Here is a 13,523-nt window from a genome sequence, read left to right as displayed (position 1 = left end):
TTGGCTTCAAATCCAAGCATCTCCATAGAAATAACAGGAACATGGATGTAAGTTGCCTGCAAGTTAAACCTCCAGTTTGGCCTTACTCAAATCTAAAAGCTTCTTGACTGGAGATTACATGCGTTTCCAATGACATCACACATAGTTCCAGCCGCCATTTTGAATACCGAAGTAGAATTATGCAGTACTACATCATGTACCAATATCTCTACTCAGGATGAAAATAAAAGACAACTGATTGACAGTGACATTTTTATGCACTCGTAATCATTGCCCAAGAAGAAAACAGTAAAAACACGGCCCCAGGGGCGTAAGTTTATGTGATATAATCAGCAAATGTGGCACAGACGTAGCAGCGCTTTCTGTCGAGCTACAGCAGGATTTACTAAAGATCTGCTTCACTCCTCAGACTAAATTAACACATCAAAGAGGAAACAGAAAACCTTTCTCTGTGTTTTTTTCCGGTTTGTCATGTCATGTCAACAGAGTCTCAGTCTGAGTCAGTGTTTAAACTGCTCAAGATGTTAGCATGCTACTGGTTAGCAACTGTCAACCATTGAGTTGATTCAATGCAACACGATGAACACATGTGTGGCTCACATCCATGAACACTGAACTATATACTCCAGTAACAGCTCAGCCCTGACCTCTGTCACGTGTTGTATGTAAGGCTAGATGTTTGGAGTGTAGTCCAGGGCTCTCTTATGGAGAGGTCAGAGCTGAGCTGTTGAAGCTAAATGCTAACCGGTAGCATGCTAACGTTTTGAGCAGCTTAAACATTGACTAACTGGTGTTTTAACTGTTTTCTTCTTGAGCAATGATTACGAGTGCATAAAAATGCCACTGTCAATCAGTTGTCTTTCATTTTCATGCTAGAGATATTGCTACATGTTGTTGTACTGAAAAACGAACAGGCCCCCGTTTTTCCCTTCTGAGATATGTTCTTACCTGAGCTTAGACGAGTTGATGCGTACCTTCTGGTCTTTGTGCGTGCGCTCAGTCAAGCAAAAACACCAAAGATGTTGTTAGATGTTGCGACCAAGCTCTTCCACATTTAAATACAGTTACGTGAGTAGTTACATGATCCAAGTCTAGTTACACAAAATGAAACATGCCGATTTTCTAAGCGGATAAAAAGGGGAGCTATATTGTAAGGCGTAATAACACCTTAGTTAAGTTAATTTTTGAGGTGTATATTTTGAAATCATGATACAATTACAGGTGCCCACTGTAAATGCACCCAGGAGCTTTAAGATTCGAGATAACTAATACAAGCATCAAAAGCAAAAACATGAATAGTCATCTTTAAATTGTTACAAAACTAAGAACTTCAAAGGAGGATTTTAAAAAGTGAATCACAAATGTTTTTGATCTCTTTTTTTCCATAATCGTTTTTTTCCTCATTGTGTGTGTTTGATTTATGAATGGCGGATGATAACAGTGCAGAGAAGAGCAAAGGTGACAAAGGCCATAAAAGTAACCATATAAAGGCTATAAATATTGGGCGGTCCACATTATGTCCCTGTATTAGATGACCACCCTGTCCCGAGACTTAATAATAAGTGCTCTTCCATTCAATTAGTGCAATCTCATGGACCGGGTCACATTGACAGACTGCTTTAGCCACATTATCAGCTCATTAACCGAGAACAATAGGCCCAGTGCTATCTCCAACAGGTCTGTCTGCCATGTTTACTCAGGGGGGAACCACATTTCCCACAATGCACTCCACTGAACACACAACACCAACTCATAAAGATACCACCGTGCAGATTGTGATTGATTTCGAAGCGCAATTATATTTGAGAAGATGATACTTTATGCAAACTTACTGACGCATGTATAATGTTAATGATTACCTGATTCCCTTTAAGGTTGTTTGATATTGCGTCCCGGAATACACTAAAACTGAAATTAAAAATCGAGATTAGGTTGGTCACAAAACATAAAGGGAGACCAAAGTCCTACCCTCATTGTGTCCATGTCTCTTCGTTTTTGTGTGTTTTATCTCAAATATTGATTCTGTGGATCCTCAGTACAATGCTAGGTGAGTATCTGTAATGTTTTGATGGCATTTGCTGCCATTGGATTACAAGGAAATGTATAGTTTTTAGAATGTCTTAGCATTTGCACCTAAATCAACTCGAGGCCATGTGTTTTGCACCATATTTTGGCTTGAAGTGGGATTTCATTAAAAATTCTGTCGCCCCACCCATCACCCATCTGTGAGTGAGTGGTTGGTGGTGGCGGTAGGGCCTGATGGCGCCGATTTGCTGCATTGCTTCATCAAGTAATGTAAATTGTCTCGGGTGCTTCAGTGGAGTGTCCAGCCTTTTTTTTTCTGGGGTGGCCCGGGAGTGGCACTTGATTTTGATGCAGCACAGTGTAAAGTGAGGAATACCAAATAAAAAATAAAAAAAACATTTTTTTTTTTTTACAGCTTTAGGTCTAACTTATTTAATTTCATGTAATGGGCTGAATAAAAACAACAAGCAAGCAAAAGCAGCACAACAAATGCTGTTTAATATTAGTGAGGTTAAAGCAGTACTAATAACCCTTCCAAGCCATAAGTGCCACTGCAGGTGTTGTTGCATGTTGCGGTTTTTTACTCATTAATCGTCCGTGAGAGTAAATACTACGCTGACAGAAAAGACAAAGGGAGAGAGAGATATTTTTTTCCACTCAAACGAAATACTATTCAAGTGGCGCTAGCCCGCATTTAGCTTTGCCCCTTAACTTCGTCTTCGTGATTCCATTATATTGGTGCTCCTACCCGGTGGCAGCGAAGTTGCAATTGTGGTTTTCCGGCCAGAGACACCAGGGGGAGATGAAACACCCACCAATCATCCCATTAATACTTGTATTACCCCCAGAGGGACCACGGACAGGATTTATTAAGGTAAACAAGTTACTTAGTACTGCTTTAAATCTCCTTACTGGACTTTTACTTTGTATTCTATATAAAAGCTATAGTCTTAACAATCAGTGATTGGTGCTGCAGAACAAAAGGCTTCTTCTGATGATTTTGCAGATAGGGGTGGGGTGTGCTAATGAGGAAACATTGCCACAAATATTCTTCCTCGTGCTTCCTCAGCCCCCCTGAGTGAGGTGGTGGCACCTAGACACGCCACTGGAGTGTCTACTCTGTATACACAAACGCACAATTTCCTCTGGAAAATGTTTTAAGCAAACAAGTGAATATACTGACATCAAGTGGCAGTGATTGGAATTGCAAAGAAGTGTAAACAGTGGGGCAACACAACAGTGCCTCAGATGGCAGAGCGAGTGGCCGATTGACAATCCCATCATACCCCAGGGCAGCTGTGGCTACAATAGCACTTACCACCACCGAGCATGGAGTGAATGGGTCTGTTAACGCTTTGAGAAACTTGTAAACACCGGCTTGTAAAACGCAATAATATACATAAGATTATATGTATATTTAATAATTAAACAGCAATTATATAGTACAGAAATAAAAAATAAAAAATATCATAATAATCTCCTCTACAAAGGGACATTTTCCACGCCATTGGACTGATTTTTAAATGTCATTTCTTTTGAAAACATGTTATGGGACAGCAACCATATCTATCTTATCCCACATTCTGCTCCACTTAAACAGAGTACGATTATGAAGCTTCTCAAAGTCACAAATGACGCAAAGTGTGAATACAGTAGTAAGTTTTATTGAAATTTTAATGACGTTTGACAAAAATAAAGACGCTCGCAAACACTATGGGACTCAACATTTTCTGTAACAGTGTGCTACTTGGAAGTTGTGGATTTAAAATAAAAAATGCATAGAGATGATGCAACGCTCAGGGAAAGACACGACAATATACAGCTATGGACATGCCAAATGAAACTTATGTACGAAAGCAAACGCAGCGATGAGATTGTGTCTATGTGAGAGTAGCAAAGGGACGGGTCGTGTCATCAGAGGAACATGTGCAGTGCTTTAAACAGCTTTAACTTTATGTCTTAAGCTTAAAATACGCCACTTAAATTGTTTGTATAAAAGATTTTGTGGCTTCATTTTGATAATCCGTTGCAAAAATACTAGCAGTGTCGGTGTCTACTGGGAATGTTTTGCTTTATGGCTACATTTTACAAACAAATCATGTTGCTCTAAAACTAACTTTGACTAATTTGACTTAATTACAAAATCAGTGTTTGAAAAATCACTTTGATTGATTCATTTTGTTGAGGGAACTTAACTCTCACAAAATTGGCCTTTAAAGGTGCATTGTGCAACTTTTTACGTGAAAAAGAAGTTGATATTTTTGCGTATTTTACCTTAGTAAAAGTAGTGACAAAGCGGCTGGATGAGTGGTCCGCAAGGCCTTTACTTTCCATCACGATGATCTCTACAACGCTCAAGGTTCTCTTGTTTTGTTGGTTTTCTGGTGGGAGGGTCCGTCAGCGGTGAAAACCTTCCAAACAATTGATCCTGGAGCGTCGGCCTCTGTGATGGAAAGTAAAGGTGCCATGTTGACCACTCATACTGGGTCACTGCCAGGTAAAATACGCAAAAATATCAACTTTTTTTCCCCACATAAAAAGTTGCATAAAGCACCTTTAACTAGAATTGCAGCCGTAAGTTTTCAAACACTTCCTGTCCCCATAGTCACAAATAAAAAATAAATAGATCAATAAATAAATAAAGTTTCACATAAAGCTGCTCATATAAGCGCTTGACATGATATTTGAAACGTTTTTTTGTCAACTAAGATTCAAATCCTTTTCTTCTCCACATTGTTTTCCTTAAGCTGGTTGTTGCAGTTGATCGCTCCATCCCTGACCCTCCCTCTTTGCCCCTTCTGTCCTGAACTTTTCAGGCCACCAAACGATTACCTGTAGGACCTTCATAGGAGCGGGCTACAAGAACACCATATCCTTACACTTGCCGACAAGATAAACTACTTAAATGCTACACAAAAATAAGATCTGACTGGGCAGAAATGCTTTAAGAGCCGTGGTTAGTGCATTTATCCGATGCAGTTCTGCGATAGTCCTTTTCCGTGGCGGAAACTGATGACAGTTTTCTTTACGGTTTTATACCTCATTTTGTCCTTGTAAACATGGTATGGCTAGTAGTCGTTGACATCATTGTTATCAAATGACATTACAAACATTGACATACAGGCATTAAATTCCCCTATCATAGGCTACCACTTTATATGTCACACAATTTGGCAGTGAAAAGACACAGACGCAATCATCGTGATCACAGCGAAACTTAATTGGCTCAAAACGCATTTCTGCAAGTTTACGTCAAGGGCAATTGATGCTAGCACCAAGCTCTGCACTTACAGCTGTCCAAACCTACAGTAAATCCCCTCAAAGTCCCTTCCAAAAAATAAATAATGCATCGCAAATTACATTCAAAAAGACGTCCTTCAGTCAGCGACTTTCCAAAACCCTCTACAATCCGTAACAACTTCAGTCTGGTCCCTGTTTCCGAATCTGTAAAAGAGAAAAAACTAAACTCCTCGTGGAGACGCGTAGGTGCCCTTTAGGAGCTGATGATCTGGCCCGACCAGGTCTCGTGCTTGGTGCCTGGGTTCAAGTGTGTGATGACCACGTCCACTGCCTGGACCTTCTGGTTCTTAGGGGGAACGGGACACACCTTGTAGGTGACCTCGTCCCCTTCCATAGGCACATACTCGCCATCGATGCTGGAGGACAAACAATGCATGATGGTCAGTTTACAGACGTGATCTACTCTTTGCAGTGAGGAGACGTATTCACACTGTGTTTATCCACTTTTGTAGCACTTTTACTCAGATCTTTAGTTTAGTTTATTTCACAACTTCGCACATACAATCAGGAAATTCAACTTATAACCCATCAAGCAAGTGCTACATTGTGAAAATGGACACCCAAAAAGCTAGAAGCTTGTCAACAGGGGTCCATAACCCACCACCCTGGGCAAAGATACTTCCTATCTTCCAAAAGGTGAAGGTGGATAATATCACCACAAAACAGGTGGCCTGTCAACAATATACAATGTTCATATATACATATGTTTACATATATATGTATACACGTTGTTTTTTTTTTGCCTTCACATGAAGGAATATGTAATCTTGCCGAAAATATCAGCAGGGCTGTACTGTGTGGGCTTTTGACCTTACTCAGAACACGCAGCAATCGACCGCACTGAAATTCAGGCTGTTCAAATAGCACTCAAAATGAATGGAAAATTAGTCATGTAAAAACTGACATTTCAAGGCTTTGTTTAGGTGGTCCAAAAACAAGGCCACGTGTTGAGATGTCTTTACTCTGCCAGGATCTTGGCATCTAGTAAACATTTCCAGTATAAACTAGAATACATTTCTAAAAGAAAAATATTTTAGTTGGTAAACTTTATTATTTCGTTTAAAAGGATTAAATATTTAGATCAGACACTTTCATATTATTCTCTGTTTGAACCCTGATAGGCTTCACACATTCATGTTCAGTCAAATAAAGGTCTATTAATAATTCCTAACGACTTGTCTTATACTTTGGAAATCACCTCAGAAATCAGTGCCTCAGAAAGCCACAATCTCCAAAAGTTACTAAATAGAGGTGGACTTTCTTGTGAACTGCTATGAGGACAGGGCCTAAAAGTGTTGCACTCACTCTGAGATGTGGACAAAGATGTTGCACTCACTCTGAGATGTGGACAAAGATGTTGCACTCACTCTGAGATGTGGACAAAGATGTCCTCTCCACCGTGAGAGGGCCGTATGAATCCATGACCCTGAGACCTGGAGAAGTTTTTACACACGCCTTTGAAGACTGGACCTGATCTGGCTCGCACCGTGCTGCAGGGAACAGCATAAACCACATTAAAATGTCATAATATACAGCAACACACACACGGGACTCTTACGCTGAATAGGTGCGGGTGCGCTTGGTGGGCAGAGGGCTGGGCAGTTCTCCGGGCTGGGGCGGCTTCCTCTCCCTCTCCCACACTCGGCTGCCCTCTCTCAGGAAGGGGAAGGACAGCGGCAAGCGTGCACGCGGGGACGCCAGGGGCTCTGCCGGGGAGGGGTTCGGTTCGGACATCTCTGGGACAAGCAGAAGGAAGTGGGCAGTGGGCAAGCTCGGTCAAGCAAACACAGGCGAAGGTGGAGGAGGGTCACACCTCCTGCATGGCAACTGTCCAGTGGGCAACTCGACGAAAGACAAGTCCAAGAGGCCGGAGGGGAATCTGTGGGAGAAGAGTTTGATCAGAGATTTGTCGTTATGTGACAGTTGTTTGTGACCTGTCAATCAAATTAGCCTATGGACATATTTAAAGTGATAGTCTGGAAGTATAAATGTGTTATGCAAATCCACCACCTGGTCTTTCATTGTGATGTTAAGTTAATAATAATATATATATCATTTCTTGTAAAGTTGCTCCTTTCCGGATCTCAGCAACTAATCAGAGTCTAGTATCCTCCTGCGTTGACCAATGAGACGAGCTTTTTCCTGTGAACCAGCCTGTCAGGTCCAATCAGGAGGGAGAGGGGAGGAGCTTGATCGTTTATTCTGAAAATTCTGTTCCAGCTCTCTTCATTTTGCAAACCTCCTGGTTAAAGAGGAGAGGAATTTGATTATTTACTTTCAATTTTGACTCTATCTCTCCTCACTTTGCAAACTTACAGACCATCACTTTAAATATATCACACTCTACATCAAAAATCAATGAGTGAATAAAACAGATACAAAAGAAAAATGATAATCTGAGGACCACTAAGATCATGGGGTTTACGTTCATCGAATGCCTTGCAAAAACAACAAGTCACAAGACCACGGTTACGATGAATGAGCAGTGGTTTTGAATAGACCTCTTGTAGCTGCTGCAAACACTGCTCCGGCAGCTCATCTTTCACACTCCTACTTTGTTAAAAGGCAGTTCCCCCGCAGGACAGACACCATTACGGAGCCACTCATTTCATCCGTGCTCAGTCAGCCTGCCCTCGGAGCTGCCACTTCAGGATAAATAGTGACATTCGTGCGGCGGGTGACCCTGACCTCATCACTATTTACAAAAAGGATTACGTCTCGGTGATCCATATTATAGCTTTTACAAAGACCGACGCTAGACCTGTGACATCAGCTGCAGTTCAAAGTCTTGCACGAGCTGTTGTTTTGACCTTGACACTAGAAATGAACTCATCCAATCCCTATGTTATGCCATACGCGATAGAGGAAGCGCACATTTAGATTTTCTATTTCTTTCACTGGATATTGCATATATTTTCTTACTGGTTGTGACAATTTGACAGCGTTGTTAACTGCATCCTCTACTTGGTCGTGCCTGGGCCCCAAAGTCACTTTATCCTTCGTCTCGGAAAACACACACGGCAAGGACGGCGGACCCTTGACTGACTGTGGATGGAGAATATATAGTGTGATTTTGTTAACCTTTTATTATTGTTTGAATCAGAAAGGTCAGGAGCATCGGGTAATAACAACAATTCTCCTATGACTTCATTTCTTTCCAACTCCAGTATTGATTATCCCTGCCCTTTGCGAGACTGTAATATAACATCGTAGTGCTTTGAAATATGAGCGTCCAGACTTTGGTTTGTTGTACGTCACATGACCTTTTTCTATAATTAGAATTTGTATCTGAAGTGTGTCTTTGAGCAAGGCGCTTTGACTAAGGTGCTGCAAGTGCTTAAAGGGACACTGCGTAACATTTTGGACTGTGCTGTTGCCATCAGTATCAAACATACTCCTGTGACCAGCTCAACACACAAAATGCTATTACTGCAGCGGGCGATCAAAGAATGGACCTGGACGAGGACCTGACCGGTTTGATTGATTAATTGATTGAATATTTTATTTCGAGCTACACAAAACAGACACAAAAGCGAGAAAAACAATAATAATAATTACAACAACAAAAAAACAGCATTCTAGCTCGAAAAGGAGTGGGAAGAAGACAAACTTATTAACTCCCACCCCCTATTCACTTCAATAATAATGTGGTTGCAATAATAACACATGGTTACATATTTACATCAAATGCAACAATGCAACAATCACAGTATGTTACACTTTATAACAAGTGTATAACTTTTATTTTTTTCCTTATGCCTTATTTATTACCATGTTAGTATCACTGTCATCATTATCATCATCATTATCATCACCACAACCCATGTAGCATTACTTGTGCATGAAGAATACATAACACACTCTGCATTTATTCATGAAAGGTATTGTATTGACTGATCGGTGCTCATGATAACACATTAATCTTAATGATGGGCACTTAAAAGGAATCAAGGTTCTGTTGTCTTTCTTTTTGTTTTCTGTTATTTCTCTTATTTTCTCTTGTTTAAATCTGCAATTCTGCTGCCTTTCGTCACATCTCCATGGCAACGAGCCGGAGACGTACCCACTCCTAGGAAAGTTACGGTCACGTCTTTGGAGAGGTGAGCCGCGCAGATGGTAGAGCGGGTCGTCTCGTGATCGGAAGGTCGGGGGTTCGAATCCCACCTCCTGAAAGTGCACACTGTCGTTGTGTCCTTGGGCAAGACACTTCACCCACATTGCCCCCAGTGTCTGCGGTACATTGGTGCATGAATGGGTGAGTGGATCCTTGCTGTAAAGCGCTTTGAGTGCCTAATGTAGGTGGAAAAGCGCTATAGAAGTTGAGACCATTTACCATGTATATTTCAATCATAAAAATATCTGTCATGAAATAAATGTGTGGATTTCAATGTTATTTATTGGGTAAAATTCTACGCCCCCCGTCCTCCAACAGCTTCACTGGCTCCCCGTACAACAGCGCATCCACTACAAAGTTCACCTACAAAGCCCTCAACAACCTGCCCCCCCTCCCCCCCATACCTCACAGACCTCCTACAACGCCACCGCCCATCCCGTCGCCTCCGCTCTGCCGACTTAAACCTCCTCAAACCCATCACCAAATCAAAGCACCGAACCCTGGGGGACCGAGCCTTCGCCATCGCCGCCCCCCACCCTCTGGAACTCACTCCCCATCCACATCAGAAACTCAGACTCACTGGCCACTTACAAAAAACTGCTCAAAACCCACCTGTTTCAGCTCACCTACAACCAACAATAGCTCTGCCATCTTTGTTTGTCTGTCTCACTTGTAAAGCGTCTTTGTGTCTCCTGAAAAGCGCTATATAAGACTTATGTATTATTATTATTATTATTATTATTACGCGGTGTGGCTTTAAGGTGATAATTCTGTCTATGTTTTAGGAGGTAGGAATGCCCTTCATTTGTAATCGCGTGGCAAAATATATTGAATAGCTATGTCAACATTGTTTAAACTTCTGAGATGTGTCTCTGTACTTTGTAACATGACGTTGCAAATACTATGCAGTAGCTTGATCTATTTTGCTTGAGTCCATGCCAGTAAGCAATACACGCACTCTAAATAAATACCTTATGTAACCCCACTTGTGAGAAACCTCTGAATCAGCAAAACCTCAAGTCTGAGTACAGATGCTTTGTAGCCGGAACTAGACCTTGCTTTGTGACCAGGACTGCCTTTTACTGCCTACATTCCCTTTCAAGGTGGTCAAATCGGTCAATACAAACGGAAATGATGCCCAAGCTTGACCTCATGTGCTCTGTCATGATTGAAAGTAACTTTGTCATAATAAAACCCTGCTCTCAGTGATAATAACTACCCAACGCCATCCATCTCCGCAGTGATGCCACATGCCAGTGCCAGTGGCAGGAACCTGGCACCGTGAGTGACAGATGACAGGGCAAAAAAAAAAAAGCAGCCTCAATCACTCAGCCCACAGACTGTAAAGCTTTTTCATTAGCCCACTTAAGCTGACAAGGGCCCAGTAATGGACTTCTGTAATGAGTCCGCCCCGCCTGATAATGTGGACGGAACGTTTCATCGGGGCAGAGGGTGTCACGCTGCGTTCAGAAACTGTTTGGGGAGCGCATGCAGAGAGAGGAGAGAGGAAATCTTTGGAAAGATTAGACAAAAGGCCAAAAGCACCTCCCAGTGAAAGAAAGCAGGACATTGTGGCTGCATCAGCATGTGAGGCACGTCACCGCACAAACACGCCGTGCCACCTCTTAAAACTTTGATCGAAACACTTCTGGGTCAGAGTGTTTAACGCGCATTTTCACCAGGGGGAGAAAAAAAACAGGAAAAAAAAACAGAAAGTGTGCCAGGTCTTGCGGAATCGCTGTCCTTTTTCGGGAACATTCTCACAGCAGGAGCGAACAAGGACGCGCCACTACAGCAACATCTAAACGTGACAGCAACGTGCCGCTCCAGACTGTATCATTAAACACAGGAGGTTTATCAAATGGTTTGCTGCTATATGTTTAAGTGCAGCTGCGTCGTTAAAGGGGGGGCTAGATTTCAAGCTTAGAGTGAACGTGCGCGTGAAAACCCCGCTCCAAATTACGCATAAATCCGTAAATAGGCTACTTACCGCGAAAGCGCCGGGCGGATGTCAGCCCCTCGCAGGACGCACGGGTTTTCGGCGTGATGTTAAAAGGCAATTATGTAATAAAAATCCAACGGAAGCGGCGAGGACATGTGTTGAATGAGCGAGTGGGTCTTGGCGTGGAAGGATGCGGCGGAGATGATGGGGATGGAGCAGGCAGCGAATGAGGAGCGAGGCAGCGGCCGCGGGGCGGGGGCTCGCGCGGAAAACAACGAGAGGCATCGCCAAAGCGCACCACCACACTCCGGGCTTTGTTCTATCCTGGCCCAGCGCAGGGGAGACCTCACCAGTGTAAACACAGAACTTGCTCCGATTTAGGCCTATTATAGATCCTCGTTAGACCTGGTTAACCCCCCGCTTTAACCGCGCGCATCGTCTCCAGTTTGGCGCTACCCAAATCTAAAAGCTTAAAGTGCCTATGACAGACAGGTTTGAATGCTTTTGAAAATATGACTTATTAGAAGGATGGCATCAGTTGCATCAGTTTTTTTTTTTTATTTGACCGGAAGTGACATAGATAAAGGTAAAGTTCAGAGCAGTTTGACTCATTTCCCATGGACTTAACATGGTCGGCACGGCAACAGTAATGGTTTGCCTTCATCTATGTCACTTCCTGTCGGTGTCCAATAAGGAAGTGAAACTATAAACGTCACAAAAATGGCCAAACTATAGAAAGCTGGGCACAATCTTTAGCAAAATCCTAACTAGAATCGTGTTAACCGTGTTTTAGCAAACAATGTGTCTAATGTGTCATGTGCACTTTCATTTTTTTTAAAGAGGGGGTATTATGCTTTTTTCAATCACATAGCACCAGTCTATATCACACTACAATGATGACCAAACCTTCTGTTGGTCTGTAAATGCAGTAAATTAGAATAACTGCCTTGTATAAAATTGCTCTCTCAAAATGGCTGTAGTGAATGTCTTGAAATAGGCCTCTGTCTCTTTAAGAACCTCTGACCCTTTCCAACACGCCCCCTCCACACGCTGTCTGTGGCATCAGTGGGGAGGGGGTTCTGCTGAGGAGCAGTGGTTGGTTACTCGGCTGGTGACGAAAGCTCGGAGGCGTCTCCAGGAGGTGGGGGCGTTCCTAGGAGGACTCAGGCAAACCTATACCTAAAATGGCCGCCATCAGAGTTTTTACAGATTACTCAAAAATATGTGAATGTGCCAAGGCAACACTTCAGGCATGTTTTTAATGAGGGAATGACATAATAGCATGATGTAATGCTTGAAAAAGTCGATTTTGCATAAAACCCCCCCCTTTAATAGCGTCAAAGTAAAAAAAAGAGGATGAAAACGCAAAAAAAAAGCTTCAAAACGTGACGAAAATGCAATATAAATGACACAAAAGAGTGATGAAAAAGTGGCAAATGTATGATGAAAAAGTGATGGAAAAAAAACAGTGAAAAATGAGAATGAAACGAGGATGAAGATACAACAAAAAAGCGACAAAATAACGATGAAAATGTAGGAAAAAATACAATGAAAAAGGACATGAAAAAAAGTGACAACGCGAGGAAAAAGATCAGTTCAGACCAGTCTTGTAGGTCTCGGCTTTCAAATGAGCCGTTTTACTAATGCTGTGAACTCTTGTCAAGAAGCTTTTAGATTTGGGTAAACCCGAACTGGTCAAATTTGCGCTCGGTTAAGGCGGGGTGTTAAGTCTGATTTGGCAACTGAAGGCAGTGGCCAATGATTTATACCATTTACAATCCAGATCTCACTTCTAATAGGAAACAATAAGTAGTTTCAAAGATTTAACATTAGATTTGCATCTTCAGTTCATGTATTTATGATCACATCAGCTTAGTTTGCAGATTTAAAAACAACACTAAAGCTGTTGAAGGTTGTTTTTCCGGACAAAAGGCATGCTTTGTATTTAGTGCCAATGGTGCAGCACCTTTTCCAAACTTCCACTGCTAATCCTGAAGTTGTAGTGTTATATATTGATTCAAATATCCTCCATTTCATTTCAGATCTCTGCTCACTCACTGCTCTGACCTGCAGCCTACAATCAAGAATGTGGTAACGACTCAGCAACAACACAAAAGTACAGCAAACTATTTTTAGAAGCGC

General features: G+C 42.1%; 1 protein-coding gene across 1 annotated transcript; it reads right to left on the bottom strand.

The window, feature by feature from the left end:
- Positions 1-4,541: 4,541 nt before the first annotated feature.
- Positions 4,542-11,607, bottom strand: csdc2a (cold shock domain containing C2, RNA binding a). The gene is made up of 4 exons (XM_079577429.1): positions 11,430-11,607; positions 6,884-7,204; positions 6,693-6,815; positions 4,542-5,681 (listed from the first exon to the last, which is right to left on the bottom strand). The coding sequence occupies exons 2-4, from the start codon at positions 7,057-7,059 to the stop codon at positions 5,519-5,521; spliced, it is 462 nt and encodes a 153-aa protein (XP_079433555.1). The 5' UTR covers positions 7,060-7,204; positions 11,430-11,607; the 3' UTR covers positions 4,542-5,518.
- Between the last annotated feature and the right edge of the window lie 1,916 nt (positions 11,608-13,523).

This window comes from Gobius niger, assembly GCF_951799975.1.
Source record: "Gobius niger genome assembly, chromosome: 19".
Classification (NCBI taxonomy): domain Eukaryota; kingdom Metazoa; phylum Chordata; class Actinopteri; order Gobiiformes; family Gobiidae; genus Gobius; species Gobius niger.
Note: the sequence above shows the minus strand (reverse complement) of the source record. Positions and strands in the feature narration are given on the sequence as shown.

Bases quoted from the DNA above. Each gene is read 5' to 3' on its own strand.
- csdc2a (XM_079577429.1), bottom strand. From the start codon at position 7,059: ATGTCCGAACCGAACCCCTCCCCGGCAGAGCCCCTGGCGTCCCCGCGT. The intron at 6,816-6,883 runs GTAAGAGTCCCG...TGTTCCCTGCAG, and splicing joins CGCACCCGCACCTATTCAGC to CACGGTGCGAGCCAGATCAG. The intron at 5,682-6,692 runs GTGAGTGCAACA...TTTGTCCTCCAG, and splicing joins ATCTTTGTCCACATCTCAGA to CATCGATGGCGAGTATGTGC.